Source organism: Bicyclus anynana, chromosome 1 (genome assembly GCF_947172395.1).
Source record: "Bicyclus anynana chromosome 1, ilBicAnyn1.1, whole genome shotgun sequence".
In the NCBI taxonomy this organism is placed as follows: Eukaryota; Metazoa; Arthropoda; class Insecta; order Lepidoptera; family Nymphalidae; genus Bicyclus; species Bicyclus anynana.
Genome location: NC_069083.1, coordinates 17,280,732 through 17,293,837, shown reverse-complemented (window position 1 = coordinate 17,293,837; position 13,106 = coordinate 17,280,732). Strand labels below are relative to the sequence as shown.

Below are 13,106 nucleotides of genomic sequence, written 5' to 3'. Positions count from 1 at the left end.
CCTTTTTTATGAATTTTTAATAACAGTGACTATTACAATTTATTGTTATTATGTAATATTATGTAATTACGAATCGAATATTTTTGTGAAATTTAAAATGTGCTCGACGAAAAATGAAATATTTATACAAGACAAGATACAAAACTACTTTACACTATGCAGAAGAAGTTTTAAATTCATGACATACTTTATTTTTAAATATTTTTTTTATTAAGTTGTACTAGTAGTAGTAGGTATTATTGTTTTTGCATGTTAATGCATGATTATGTAATTAATTTTAAGTTAATTATTGTTAAAATTTTAAAAGTAAGGGGCAGTTGTAGTTATTTGTAAACTGTTCGTGTAAATATTATGTTTTACGGTCATAAATATCTTGTAGTCAGGGATCCGTAGAACATTTTGTACAACTGATTACTAACAAGCTAATTTTTCGTGATTAGCTTCAACTTGATGAGACGATCAACTTTTTTGATTTACGAAAATTCTCGATTCTGGTAGCTAACTGAGTTACCAGGAAATTAACATTTCAGAGCGTCTGAACGAGATAATGTACCACGCAATTTGTAGGATAATGTGGCTTTTAAATTGTATGACTTTTATTGTATTAATCTACAGTAAAAAAACAACTGGTTAGTAACAACTTTTGTTACTCTACCATCCTTTCAATAACGAGGTTATTAAAAGTTGTTACAAACCAGCTGTTTTTTTTACTGTTGCTCGTCCCGACGCCCTGAGATTTCATTTCCTGGTAACTCAGTTAGCTACTAGAATCAAGAATTTTCGTAAATAAAAAAGTTGATCTTCTCATCGAGATGAAGCTACTCACAAAAAATTAGCTTGTTAGTAATCCCTGGCTGGTAGGATCCCTAATTATTAAGTTATGGTCCCTATTTATAAAGTTATGGTCTAAAATCTGGCATTAGAAATATATACTCTCATCTGTTATTTAATATTGATATGAAATAAATGATGCCGGATCTCATACTATAAGTATTGATTATAATATAAAAAACTAAAGCCAACCTAATTATTACTGTTTAAAGTTCACATTGCTTTAATTTCTAATTCATATTTATAAGTGTAACAGTGTACATCATTTATTGATTTAAAAACATTTTAAAAGTACAGACAAAATGACTGAAGCAGGAAATGAAAAAAAAAATTGTCAGGTTGCCACCCACAGAATTGAGAATGATCCAGAATGAGTCTTACAAGCCGCACAATGAAGCCGGTGAATACTACATGATGAATAAAAGATGTTGATTATGAAATTATTAAACATTTTTTTACTCTGTGACTTTATTTAAATATTTTCTAATACTATCAAATATAATGTTGTATCTACTGATAAAAAAAGCATCGCCTTGTATAGTTATAGAAAATATAGTATAGGTATTTTCGGAAGAAATAAATTTTCAATAATTGTATTCTAATGATGAAATGATAATGATACAATTAAACATACTTGTTTCAATAGTATTTTCAATACAAATGTGTTTGTTAATTTTTTTCATCATAATGATTGATTGTATTCATGAAATCCTCAAATGTAAAAATGAAAGACATTTAATTTAATGTTATAATGGAATTCATAATAAATAGCATGTTATATTTAAATACCTATTTGTGACAAAATAGCATAGGTACCTCCTGCTTTTTGAGTCTGATAACCATCTATTTCTATAATAAATTGCATTATTCATATTATGTTCGTAATACGAAAGAGGATTTCTTGATTTTCTTGTAATCCTATTTTTTTTAATAAAAAACAAAAGATTAATAAATGACTGTTATAAAGTTGTTTCTTTAATTATTTAATTCCCACTTCAAGATGAGTTACTTAAGCGTGCTTATGCCTATAAATCGTGGATATACTATTGAACTATTGTCAGACCCACTCCTAAGAGGGGAACAGTTTATCTATGAGGAGTCGTGCAAATATTATTATTGAATAATCTATAAGTTATTGACCAATTATTAGGAATCTAGATTTAAAAACTAAAATTTTTATCAGATCACGTCTGAATAAAATATGAAAAAAAAAAAATTCAATCTAGTAGAAAGCTAATGAACTTTAATAAGGCCTAGGTCGGACTATTACCCGCGGCACGTAACTTTAGCGCTGAGCGAAACACGGTGGGGATAGCTGCGCATCGGTACTGTCGCGCACACAATACAATTATTACGTTTATTAATTAATAAGTAAATAATTTTAATGACATTATTTTAATGTTTATGTTAAATAGTAAGTCTAGCTATAAACGAAATGTGGGGTATAGTTGTGCATAGGTACTGTCACGCACGCATAATTATATTATACTTATTAAATAAAATATTGTGGTTATTACTTCTATATTACAAAGTTCACAGTGTAGGTGTTATACGAGTAGTTTATAGTTCAAATTTCCAAATATTTTCAAAGACATCGTTTTTTTAACAAGTATATAGAATGTATATATTAATTCAGAAGATTCTCTTTTTAAAAAACAATGCACGTCATGCACCATTTTCCGTGCCTGTCTTCTCAAAACAGTATTTCTTCTAGACATATTCACTGTAAAGTCTCAAACAAACTAAAATATATATATTTAACAAATAAACTTAACGAAAACCAACAATAAAAATTAATAGCAATAACAAAACAATTCAGAACGCGACAGTACACTGGGAATTCGCGGAGCGTCGTATCAGTGCCGGGGACCGAATACGACTAGAGAGCCAATCACCGCTACGGACGCTACGCACGCCCGCCCTTCATACCTGCAGCCCCCCTCCGATACCGTATTTTAGACTTCTGCGCATAAACGGTCAGCGCTAAAGTTACGTGCCGCGGCTTGTACTTAAGTATTTTAATAGAGTACGAACAATTTTATATTTACCGCCCAAAAATTTATCGTACTTGACTACAATACTAAAGTAGTCTGCTGTACGGCCCACAGAACACTAGTACGGCCTGTATGAGTAGAAAATAAATGAGGGCGCTGTATTCCTTCGACCATTAATAAAGGTACTGCCTTGCTAACTGTAACCCCTCTGACAAAGATCAAAAATCAATGATCTAACGCGTTTATAAAAACTGTTGTTACAGCAAACATCGACTAAGTACTTAGACCATTAATATATATACTTGAAATTTTCTTAGATGACAATTTTAAACAACAATAATGGCTGACTATGAACCAAAGACAATCAGTAGGGTTGAGAAGTTAACCGCGGGCATCGTAACGATATCAAGTAGGTATCGTTATATCTGAAATAACTAAACTAAAATATTCGTTACTATACGTCATCTTAAAAAACGAATACGTTCCATATTCGTTTCGTTTTCCAACTTTTCAGTTGTGTGCATTTTAGGAAATTAAATATCATTTTAAGAATATATACACCAAGGAGAAGAAGTGAATCATGAAATACATGAAAATGTTGGATATAGTAATAATAATAATAATAATAATATAGCCTTTATTTCCAAGTACATAAATTACAAAAATTTTACAGTTTACATTTTTAAAAATTACAAAAGATACAAAAGTTACAAAAGTTAAATAACATTAACATTTCATTTCATTTTGTTGGATATAGTAGCGACATTATTTCCGCATACGAATATTTTTGAAATAAAGTCAGTGGCAATTTATAATGGAAATTTTTAATTTTTAAATTGTTGAAGAAAACAATTGAGAAAAACAAAAAAGCGACAAAAATATTTTTCTATTGAATTAAAGATTATTATTTCTTTCTTTTTTTACCTTGGTTATACACCACTAGTCCAAATGACTATGTAGAACATAATTGGAATTAATTTACACTTACTGTCTGTCTCTAATTATAATTCGTAACATTTTTCTAGCTCTAGAACCTACTAAATTTATTACCGCATAATGTCATATATTCAAAAACCTTTGTACTAAAGTTTCGGCCCCTTGTACATCACTATCTCTCAAACTTCTTTATATAATATCCTAATAACTCTGACTATCACGATTTACGTATACCAGAAAAATAAAAATCTCACCATGTTGCGAAACAAAAGTAATAAATTTTTTTCCATTAGTATTTCAAATCTTTTATTTATTTTTCTGATCCAGCAATCATAATATTCAAGTCGTATTTGTGTATTGTTTTCTTTATTCTTAATTTAAAAATTTTGCAAGTGGTTGAAGAATCGGTTTATCGGTTTTTTAATAATTTTTGATCGTGCTATATAATTACAAACATTCGGGAGCACTCGCGCCGCGATTGGTTAAGCTCGGTTTAGGATGAGTTTACTGCGAGCAAAAAGTGCCACATTGTCGCTTCCATGCTCACAGTGAGGTCGTGTCAATGTTTGTTCCATATCATCATTACTTATTTGTTTCGTTTGCAATTGTTAGTCTTGTTATTTATTTGTTGTTTGGTTGTTATATTATTGCTGATTGCTGAGTAGTGTATGACTAACAATAATATAACTAACCGAAAATTCCGACTTTCAGATGGGTGGATTTTAGGTTGAATTTCATATGGATTGATTTATTTATTAGGTATATTAAAAATATAAAAAAAAAAATATTATGAAAAAATACAACCGACTTCAAAATGTTAACGTACCCACGAAACTAAAAAGGGAAAGATAACATTATTATATTTTCTACTTATTGATCATTTTGAAGTCGCTGCCAAGCCCGTCTGATGTTGACTTAAGTCGTTACTGAGAAAAACACATGACAGACAAAAATAATGTCTGAGAAACAAAAATCTTTACGATAGGGTACACCTTGAATTAATAGATTGAATACACTGGCTTGGCAGAAAATATAATGATATTATTTTTCCCTTTTTTAATTTCGTGGGTACGTTAATATTTTGAAGTCGGTTGTATACATTTTTTTAAATTATTATTTGTTTTTTCTCAATTAGGTTCTTCAACTATTTTAAAATCAAAAATCTCCATTTAAAATTGCCACTGACTTTATGAAAAAATATTCGTATGCGGAAATAATGTCGCTGCTATGTCCAACGTTTTCATGTATGTAGATTTACTTCTTCTCCATGGAGTATAATATATTTTTTGGTGCTGTGTTAATAAAGATACACATTTATTTTATTTATAAGCCACAAAGGACACAAATATTAAAATTAAAAAATATGTACATAATTATCGACAAGTTATAATTTCATGTATCTTTCCCGTCTCTTCAATTCATAGACAATCTAGCATTACGAAATGTCAAATTCGCAACATTTTCGTTAATCTGTAGATTATTTCTACAGATTAACGATTAACTTGTTGTGATTTCGTTTTTAGTGAAATAAATGTGATATAATAGTTAATTACAAGCAGTTTTTATGTAATTCGCGGTGTGCGCGTTAAATGAAGTGATGTGTATATAAATGATTTAGTTTAAACGGACGGTTTGTGAGAAATATGTGAATGTCGTGACGACGGATCTTTGTTTACCTTTTTTGCCATGTAAGGAAAAAAATACTATATATTTAGTTATTAATGGTCTAAGACTCAGATATGCGATGTGTTTGTTAGGCTGTGTAAAATAACGCGTATGTGTATTGCGAGTCAAATTTATAGTTGTGTGTATAAGGACATCTTGGACACATAATGGACATAGAATATTTTTAGTGGTCCTAAATATTTTCGATGTGTGAGTTTACCTCGTCCCCTTCAAAAATCGACAGACAATTTTGTTCGTGAATTTTACATTTCAACCGAATTATCGTGTGCAGTGCACAGTTGCTGCTTTTTTGCTTTGTTCTTTGTTAAAGATATATATCTTTAACATTCTATGGTTCTATTGTTCTATTTGTAAGTTGTTGTCTATGGTTCAGTTTCAGACTCGAAATGGAGTGTCAAACGTGTCCGTAAATCATAATAAATAGAAATCTTCTAATTTTCTTTATTTTCAATGATCGCAGCAGCTTTTTAATAATCTGATAAGAATATTCGATTATGTTTATTTCGCATTATCTCCTGTTTGATCTAAATTTCCGTCGAAAACATGGAAGAGGTAGGTGTTTAGGTTACCATATTTTGTTGTGTCACAATACTTTGCAACACCTATGTTTGATAGGTACAATCGTTTGCACTTACAGGAGCCTAGCGAAAATGATTTGGAAAGACGAATGTTTGCTTTATTACACTACGCTGATGATACTGGGACAAAAGTTAACTTAGATCAAAAGGACACAAACACAGTCGCTGAAACACATAGCAACTCACGACGTTACTGGAACAAAAACAGCGAGCAGAACACACCTTATCAAAAGATCAATACACCTTATCAAAAAACAGCCACTCCTAAAGAGCCAGCTGCTGGCACTAAACATGGAGTCATCAATAGTCAACATAAAAAAGACGATGAAGAAAATACGTCGCCTCCTGACCTATCCATTTTCCAGCAACCAGTACCAAATAATATAAGAAAAACCATTGAGATACTGGAAAATGAAGACTTACATTTTGTAGAGCTTGAGTCGAGCGATGAGGATGAAATTGTTGAAGTAGCCCTGCCTCCCAAGCCTATCATTACTATCGAGAGTTCAGATGAAGACACACTTCCCGTGTCCATTGGATCGCCCGAAAAGAAGTCTATTGAAAAACATGAGACTAAAACTAGTGGTAATAGAGAAGTGACCGCTAGTCCTGTCCCATCTGTGGTCTCATCTGTTTCAGATGAGTTCATACGTGGTGATTGCATAGCACTAAACATATCTTCAAAACATGCCAATAACCAAAGCTTTGACTTCAGTTTGCACGGTGCTGACCTCCTTGGCCAGACGCCTACCCGGAAAAGGAAGAAAAAAAGGAATAAAGACACTTCAACTCCTAATCAGACTCCTGTAAACTCTACCCCAGTATCAGTAGACGAATGCTTTGCAACACCAATAAGTAAAGCCAAAAATAAGCGGCAGAGAACAAAATCATACCGTGTCACTGAGATAAGTGTACCAAATCCAGATGTTTATGACTCTGACAGCAACCAGTCTGCTAACGAAGGCAGCAAGAATGCAAATCCATTTTCAGGTAATGATAAAAGTTTACCGAGTACTGATTCTGATTCCAATCCATCGGAAATTGTCAAAGATTTGTCAAACACTGTCAATGTTGTTGATGACAATACTATTAACAAAGAGACATCTATTACGACTACTCCGAAGTCAACAAAAAAGAACACTGATTCCGTAAACAAAAGTATCATTGACTTGACAGAACCTGATATTTCTAACACAACTATCAATGAAAATATTGTTATGGGAAATGTTTCTGGCCTAATAGAAGATGATGTTTATGATGAAAATACACCGGTACAGGACATACAAACATGTGGTTCAACAAAGATCCCTGCCATATTGAATGCAGATCTTGATTTTGATAATTTGAAAGGTAACAATAGAGTTTGTAACAGACAGAGATATTCTCTCAGCACTCTCAGAGCTGAAATGGAGAAGTTTTACAATGAGAGTTGGGGCGGTGAAGATTTTAATCACAGAGAGATACAGAAAAATATGTCAAGTAAGTTTTTATTATTAACACAATGAAATATTCAAATAACAGTGGTTAAGCTACCTCAATCAAAGAAAGCACCAAGATAATTTAAAAAATATTCATTACAATTTACACTATCAATTTGTAAGATTTTGTGGAAAAAAATGTATTTTCCAAAGAATATTCATTACAATTTATACAATTAATTTGTAAGATTTTGTGGAAAAAATGTATTTTCCTTTTTTTAAATACTGTTGTACTTAGCCACAATGATAATTTTATACTATAGATTGGTTATGTCCCTACAAAATCACTGCAAAATGTGATCAGAATAATAGGCTACAAAACTGAGCGCACACATGCACAATTTTGTGTTTAATTCCATTATTTCTTTATATATCTCTTCATATATAGTTTATATCTCTTCACATTACTGTAGAAAAACTAAAATGGACAAAATTGACCCAGCCACGCTTCCAGTGCTAACGAGAGTGATATATATCACACTATAACAAATAGGTGTAAAGCATTAATAAAAAGTGTGCCAAAATATGATTTTTGTGTTGCATAATTGATTAAAGTTACACAAAAAATATGTACATACAACAGAATTGTTAACCATTACAAATTTTACAAAACTACAATATTTCATTTTGAAGATCATTTTGAATTATTTTCAAATATAAAAATACAAAAAGATTGATTCTACACGCGACATACATTATTATAGGTGTATACTCTGCGTTCAATCCTGACTCTTGACTTCCGCACTTCTGACGAAATCGCGGGTATAAAATAAGTCAACAAACCAAGTAAGTTCTGCATTAAATATTTTTACTGTTTTTTATTTCAGGAGATAAGAACCTGTGGCTTATTGACCCAAAGGACAGAATGTCATCAATGTCGAGACGGAAAACTGCGTAAGTTTTATAATATTTGTTAATTATATAAATAATAATCAATACTAATATTATAAAAGAAGTAAAAAGAAAAATATAAAAGAAGATTTGAATGTTTATTTGTCTATATTTTGAATAGACTCTGGAACTACTGAACCGAGTTGAAAAATTCTTTCACTGTTGGAAAGCTACACCATCTATTTCTGAGTGCTTTATAAGCGATATAATTATTTTATCATCGTATTCCTACGGGAACGAGAACCACGCCAAAATTTTCAACCAACCAACCAACCAAGGCCGTCAAATTCCATGACACCCATGACACCACATAGGAGCAGCATGCTAGATATGTTTGAATAGCATGGAGTGGTGTATTCAGGACATGTATGTCTATGTCTTCAATTTCATCATCATCATCATACATAAAAAGATGTGTGTAGGTAATTGTTGTAAATTTTAATAAATTTTCAGATGCGGTTATTGCAATCGTATTGGACATCGTGATGATATGTGTAGAATGAAACCACCTGTGTGTTTTATGTGTGGGTCAACAGGACACTTTGAGCCCCGATGTCCTAGGAAAATCTGTGTAAATGTAAGTGGTTCAGACTTTATGATTAGTTCGCGTTTTACTCCAAACACCTAATCATAATTCTAAGATGCAGTGTCAGTTTTTAATATATTGATAGAAGAATCTTCAAGTAGTATTGAAATGGCTTAAGATATACTTGCAAATTACAAAACACGTTTTTAGAAATCTGTAGAGTTGAGAAAAATTATTTCCATATTTATGTTTTAACTCTAATATACATTTATATGTAACATTTGCAGTGTGGATCACCAAACTATGTGTACTCGACAATGTGTCGAAACTGCTCCATGTGGCCCAAAATACGTTGCATTGAGTGTGGACAAAATGGACATCCAGCAAGTCACTGCCCAGATCTATGGCGACGTTACCATAACACTGTACGTTTCTCTTATTTTCTACATATTCTATACTAATATTATAAATGCCAAAGTATGTCTGTCTTCACTTTTCACGGCTAAACCGCTGAACCGATCAAAATGAATTTTGGTATTATGATGAACTAGTAGACCCACCCGCACCTTCACCCGCGTGGTTCCCGTTCCCGCAGGAATAAGGGAATAAAATATAGCCTATAGCCTACCTCGATAAATAGGCTATCTAACACTGAAAGAATTTTTCCTCATCATCAGTCAATCAGCATCAACCAGAACGCGCTAATCTCAGGAGCTACACTAGTGTAGCTCCTGAGATTATCCCTACCCTACACTACCCTACCCTACCCCTGCCCTACCCTACCCCATATCCTACCCCTACCATACCCTAACCCGCTACCCCGTTTTCTAATATGAACTTTAAACAATAACAAAAAGCTCAAATTGACTATGTTTTAGTTAGAAAACATTTGTATGGGAAAAAGAAAAACGCTATTTTTATGGTTTTTCTGGCAATTATTCGAATTTTTCTCGCGGCAAAAACCATCCTAGAACTTTAAAGAACATTTAAAAAAAAATTGGCCAAATTGGTCCAGGCGTTGTTGAGTTATGCGCTTACCAACGCATTTTGCGATTCATTTTTAAATTAAAGATAATATGTTCTGTCACTTTGTTTACAGATCAGCTTGGACAGACCTTTGGAGGAGAATCGACAATTTAAAAAACATTTTCAATCCTACTGCAGCGGTTGCAGTCGTCGTGGCCATTTCGTCCATACTTGCCGGATATCCCTTCCATTTTCAGGCCTACCAATCAATTCACCCTTTGTGGCTGTATATAGACCGATTTATCCTCCAATTTGCAATAATAACTTCAATGAAAACAACCTAAATCAAGATAATAGACAACCAGATAGAAGTGTTTCACAAGATCCTAACATCTCTTCTGGATTGCCACCAAGAAATGACTGCCTCAAACGGCAATCTAAATCTCCAGTAAATCATGATACACATGTAAATAAGAAAAAGAATCTTGGTCCACCTGTTGACACTGAGATACGTCAAGAAACCAAAAGCCCGATTAATAATAATAATGGCTTACAAAAGAAAAATCAACAAAACAAAGAACAAACACTTGTGGTTAAGGATATGCCTGATCCCAACCCTAAAAATGCTAAGACAGTTGAAGAAAATTCGGAGATTATTAATAAAGCTCCAGATGTTATCTCAGTATCTGAAGAAAATCATGACAAAAGGGGACAGATCATACAGGATAATGAGGTGTCTGACACTAGCAATGTTGTTACTTCAGCTAGGATTTACATCCCCAAAGAAATAGTAGAGATGGTGAAAACAGAAGAAGGTACTATTTGGTTGAAAGAAGCTGTCAAAAAGAACAATGTCATTCTCATAAGTGACAATATTGCAAATTATTATCTAAGCATTAAAGGCACGCTTGTGAATCAGGAAGCTTTCCAGGCAGAACTTAGGGATTGGATCGCTACAAAGCAAAATAAACAGAAATCTGTGTCGGAAAGCGAAACTGATGTTCCAAAGGAATCTGTTAACGAACGCTCAGCATTGTGCAATGACATACCAAAAAATAGAAACAATATTTTGCGAAAACTCAATACAGCTTTTGAAAGTCTAAAAGCTGATTTGGGTGACCCCAATGCTCTTTACAAAGAGCTAGTGTATTTGCAAAATCGACACCAACAACTCTTAAAGCAAAAGGTGATAAGCCCTCAACAACTGTCAAATAATAAAAGTAATATTAATGTCATGCTGAAGAAATTGAACATGCTACTACTTGGGCAAGCAGGTCTTGCAGATGGTTCGAGACATTTAACTGCTTTGCACGTACTTCGAGAGAAACTTATTAATTTCAGGCAAAAACAAATACCAATAACAATGCGTGAGGAAATTGGTGAACATTACAACTGCATATTTACTGCTTATCCCAGAGATAATTACGTCGACCTACTCAATATGTTTTACAGTCGAAAAAGAACTGAAACCATGAAAAAGAGGCAAAATAATAAGATTTTTAAGAAACTCAAGTATAATCAAAAGATTAAAATGAACATTCAACTACAACAAAATGTAAACAATACTAATAATGATAATGGTCAAAACGAATCATCTGTTATGACACCTGTTATGGCAAAAGCAAAGAAACAACTTCAGTTTTATCATAAAAAGTTGTTGCGTACGAAACCAATGGACATGGTTCAGAAGAAGAGAAAAACGGAACTTATTCATAAACTCCACTTGCAAATAGCGTCTATTGAGAAAGCAAGTCCTACGAGTAAAAAACAATTAAAAAAGATGAAAAAAGTTCAAGAACAAGCTCAGCTTTTCTTGTCTAATATATAAAATGAATTTAGGAAGACGAACATCGTCTTTCCTACACGCGATATATGTTCGCCTTATTTAGAAGAAGTCGCCAGCATGTTTCTGCCCATCTTGAGATGGATTTTATTTATGTTATGGCGATTTTTTCTTATTAGGTGTAAGCGCACTTTGAAGGTGCAAATGAAAATAAACTTCTTAGTGTAAAGTGCATTAAAGTCTTTTAATTTCAAATACTATACACCTTAAGCGACACGACAGTAACTAATGCTAACCACCCACCACCTTTAAGGCCGATCCGATATAAAACTGATTGTATGTTGGACGCGATCTGCACGTCACGAGCATCGCGACCAACACACGATCAGTTTTATCGGATGTCAAGCGCTGCAGGCACGTGGTAGATATGACGCCCCGCGCTTTCAATTACGTAGTTCCCGTTCGCGTGTGAATATGGGGATCAAACATAGCCTATGACACTCGCAAATAACGTAGCTTTTGGTAAAAGAATTTTTCAAATCGGTCCAGGAGATCCAGAGATTACCTCCTACAACCACAAAAACTTTACCTCTTTATAATATTAGCATAGAAGTCTCTATTTCCCTTGGTCACCCCACCACGCTCAAAGGGCTGGATCGATTTTGCTAAGGGTAAGGTAGGGAAGGTATAGGGTAGAGTAGGGCACGGGTGGGGTAAGGTAGGGTAGGGAAGAAGTGCACATAAATAAAAGAAAACCTTGACCGGGTCCGCTATTGAATATCATAATATTTTGAAAAATATTGTTGGTTGGGCACTGAATTGAAGCCTAAAATACTTTCTTGTTATTTTTTGTCTGTCTGTCTGCCTTTTTTTGACCGGGTATCACGCTGAAACCACTAAATGAATTTAAATAAAACTGTGCCAAGTTTTTTCGAGACCATAATACGAAGATTATTACGAAAAAAAATCAGAAACGGGTGAAATAGGGGTAGAAAGTTTGTATGGAAAGTCCTTCATTTTTCTAGGTACATTTGTTAATGTAAAATGATTAGTGGACTATTTACTATCTATACGTTATAAAGCTTCAAAAATATAAATAGAAGGATGTGAAATAGGGGTTGAAAGTTGACATCATTTTTACGCGGACGAAGTCGCGGCCGTCCGCTAGTCCATATATAATACACGTTTTTTTAAACGGTCTAAGCCTGCGGGCTCAAAAGAACTAGAAGTCAGAGCCGAACAACCAGTTAAAAGAATATTAGTTTGTGGTCTAAGTCACAGACCACAAATGAAGTGATCTTTGGTGTCTATGTCTGACTGCCTTCTTTGACATCTATAGTGTTGCCAACTAAGTTGAATTTCTATTAGATCTGGTTGTTCCGACGTACCTTTTAGCGGACTAAGATATAACTGATTTTTAGTGGTCAAGTTTTCTTC

At 33.2% G+C, this 13,106-nt stretch overlaps 2 protein-coding genes across 2 annotated transcripts in view; one reads left to right on the top strand and one right to left on the bottom strand.

Moving 5' to 3' along the window:
• The window catches only part of LOC112054493 (calaxin), a 292,161-nt gene that overhangs the window by 241,904 nt on the left and 37,151 nt on the right, over positions 1 to 13,106 (bottom strand). The gene's annotated exons all lie outside the window — the stretch shown is intronic.
• On the top strand, positions 5,811 to 11,908 carry LOC112050131 (uncharacterized). Its single transcript, XM_024088293.2, has 6 exons — positions 5,811 to 5,999; positions 6,085 to 7,504; positions 8,331 to 8,397; positions 8,848 to 8,971; positions 9,208 to 9,345; positions 10,020 to 11,908. The coding sequence occupies exons 1-6, from the start codon at positions 5,991 to 5,993 to the stop codon at positions 11,712 to 11,714; spliced, it is 3,453 nt and encodes a 1,150-aa protein (XP_023944061.2). The 5' UTR covers positions 5,811 to 5,990; the 3' UTR covers positions 11,715 to 11,908.

Excerpts from the sequence above, each read along its gene's own strand:
- LOC112050131 (XM_024088293.2), top strand. Across the intron at positions 8,398-8,847 it reads ATGTCGAGACGGAAAACTGC|ATGCGGTTATTGCAATCGTA; the intron begins GTAAGTTTTATA and ends ATAAATTTTCAG. Across the intron at positions 8,972-9,207 it reads CTAGGAAAATCTGTGTAAAT|TGTGGATCACCAAACTATGT; the intron begins GTAAGTGGTTCA and ends TAACATTTGCAG.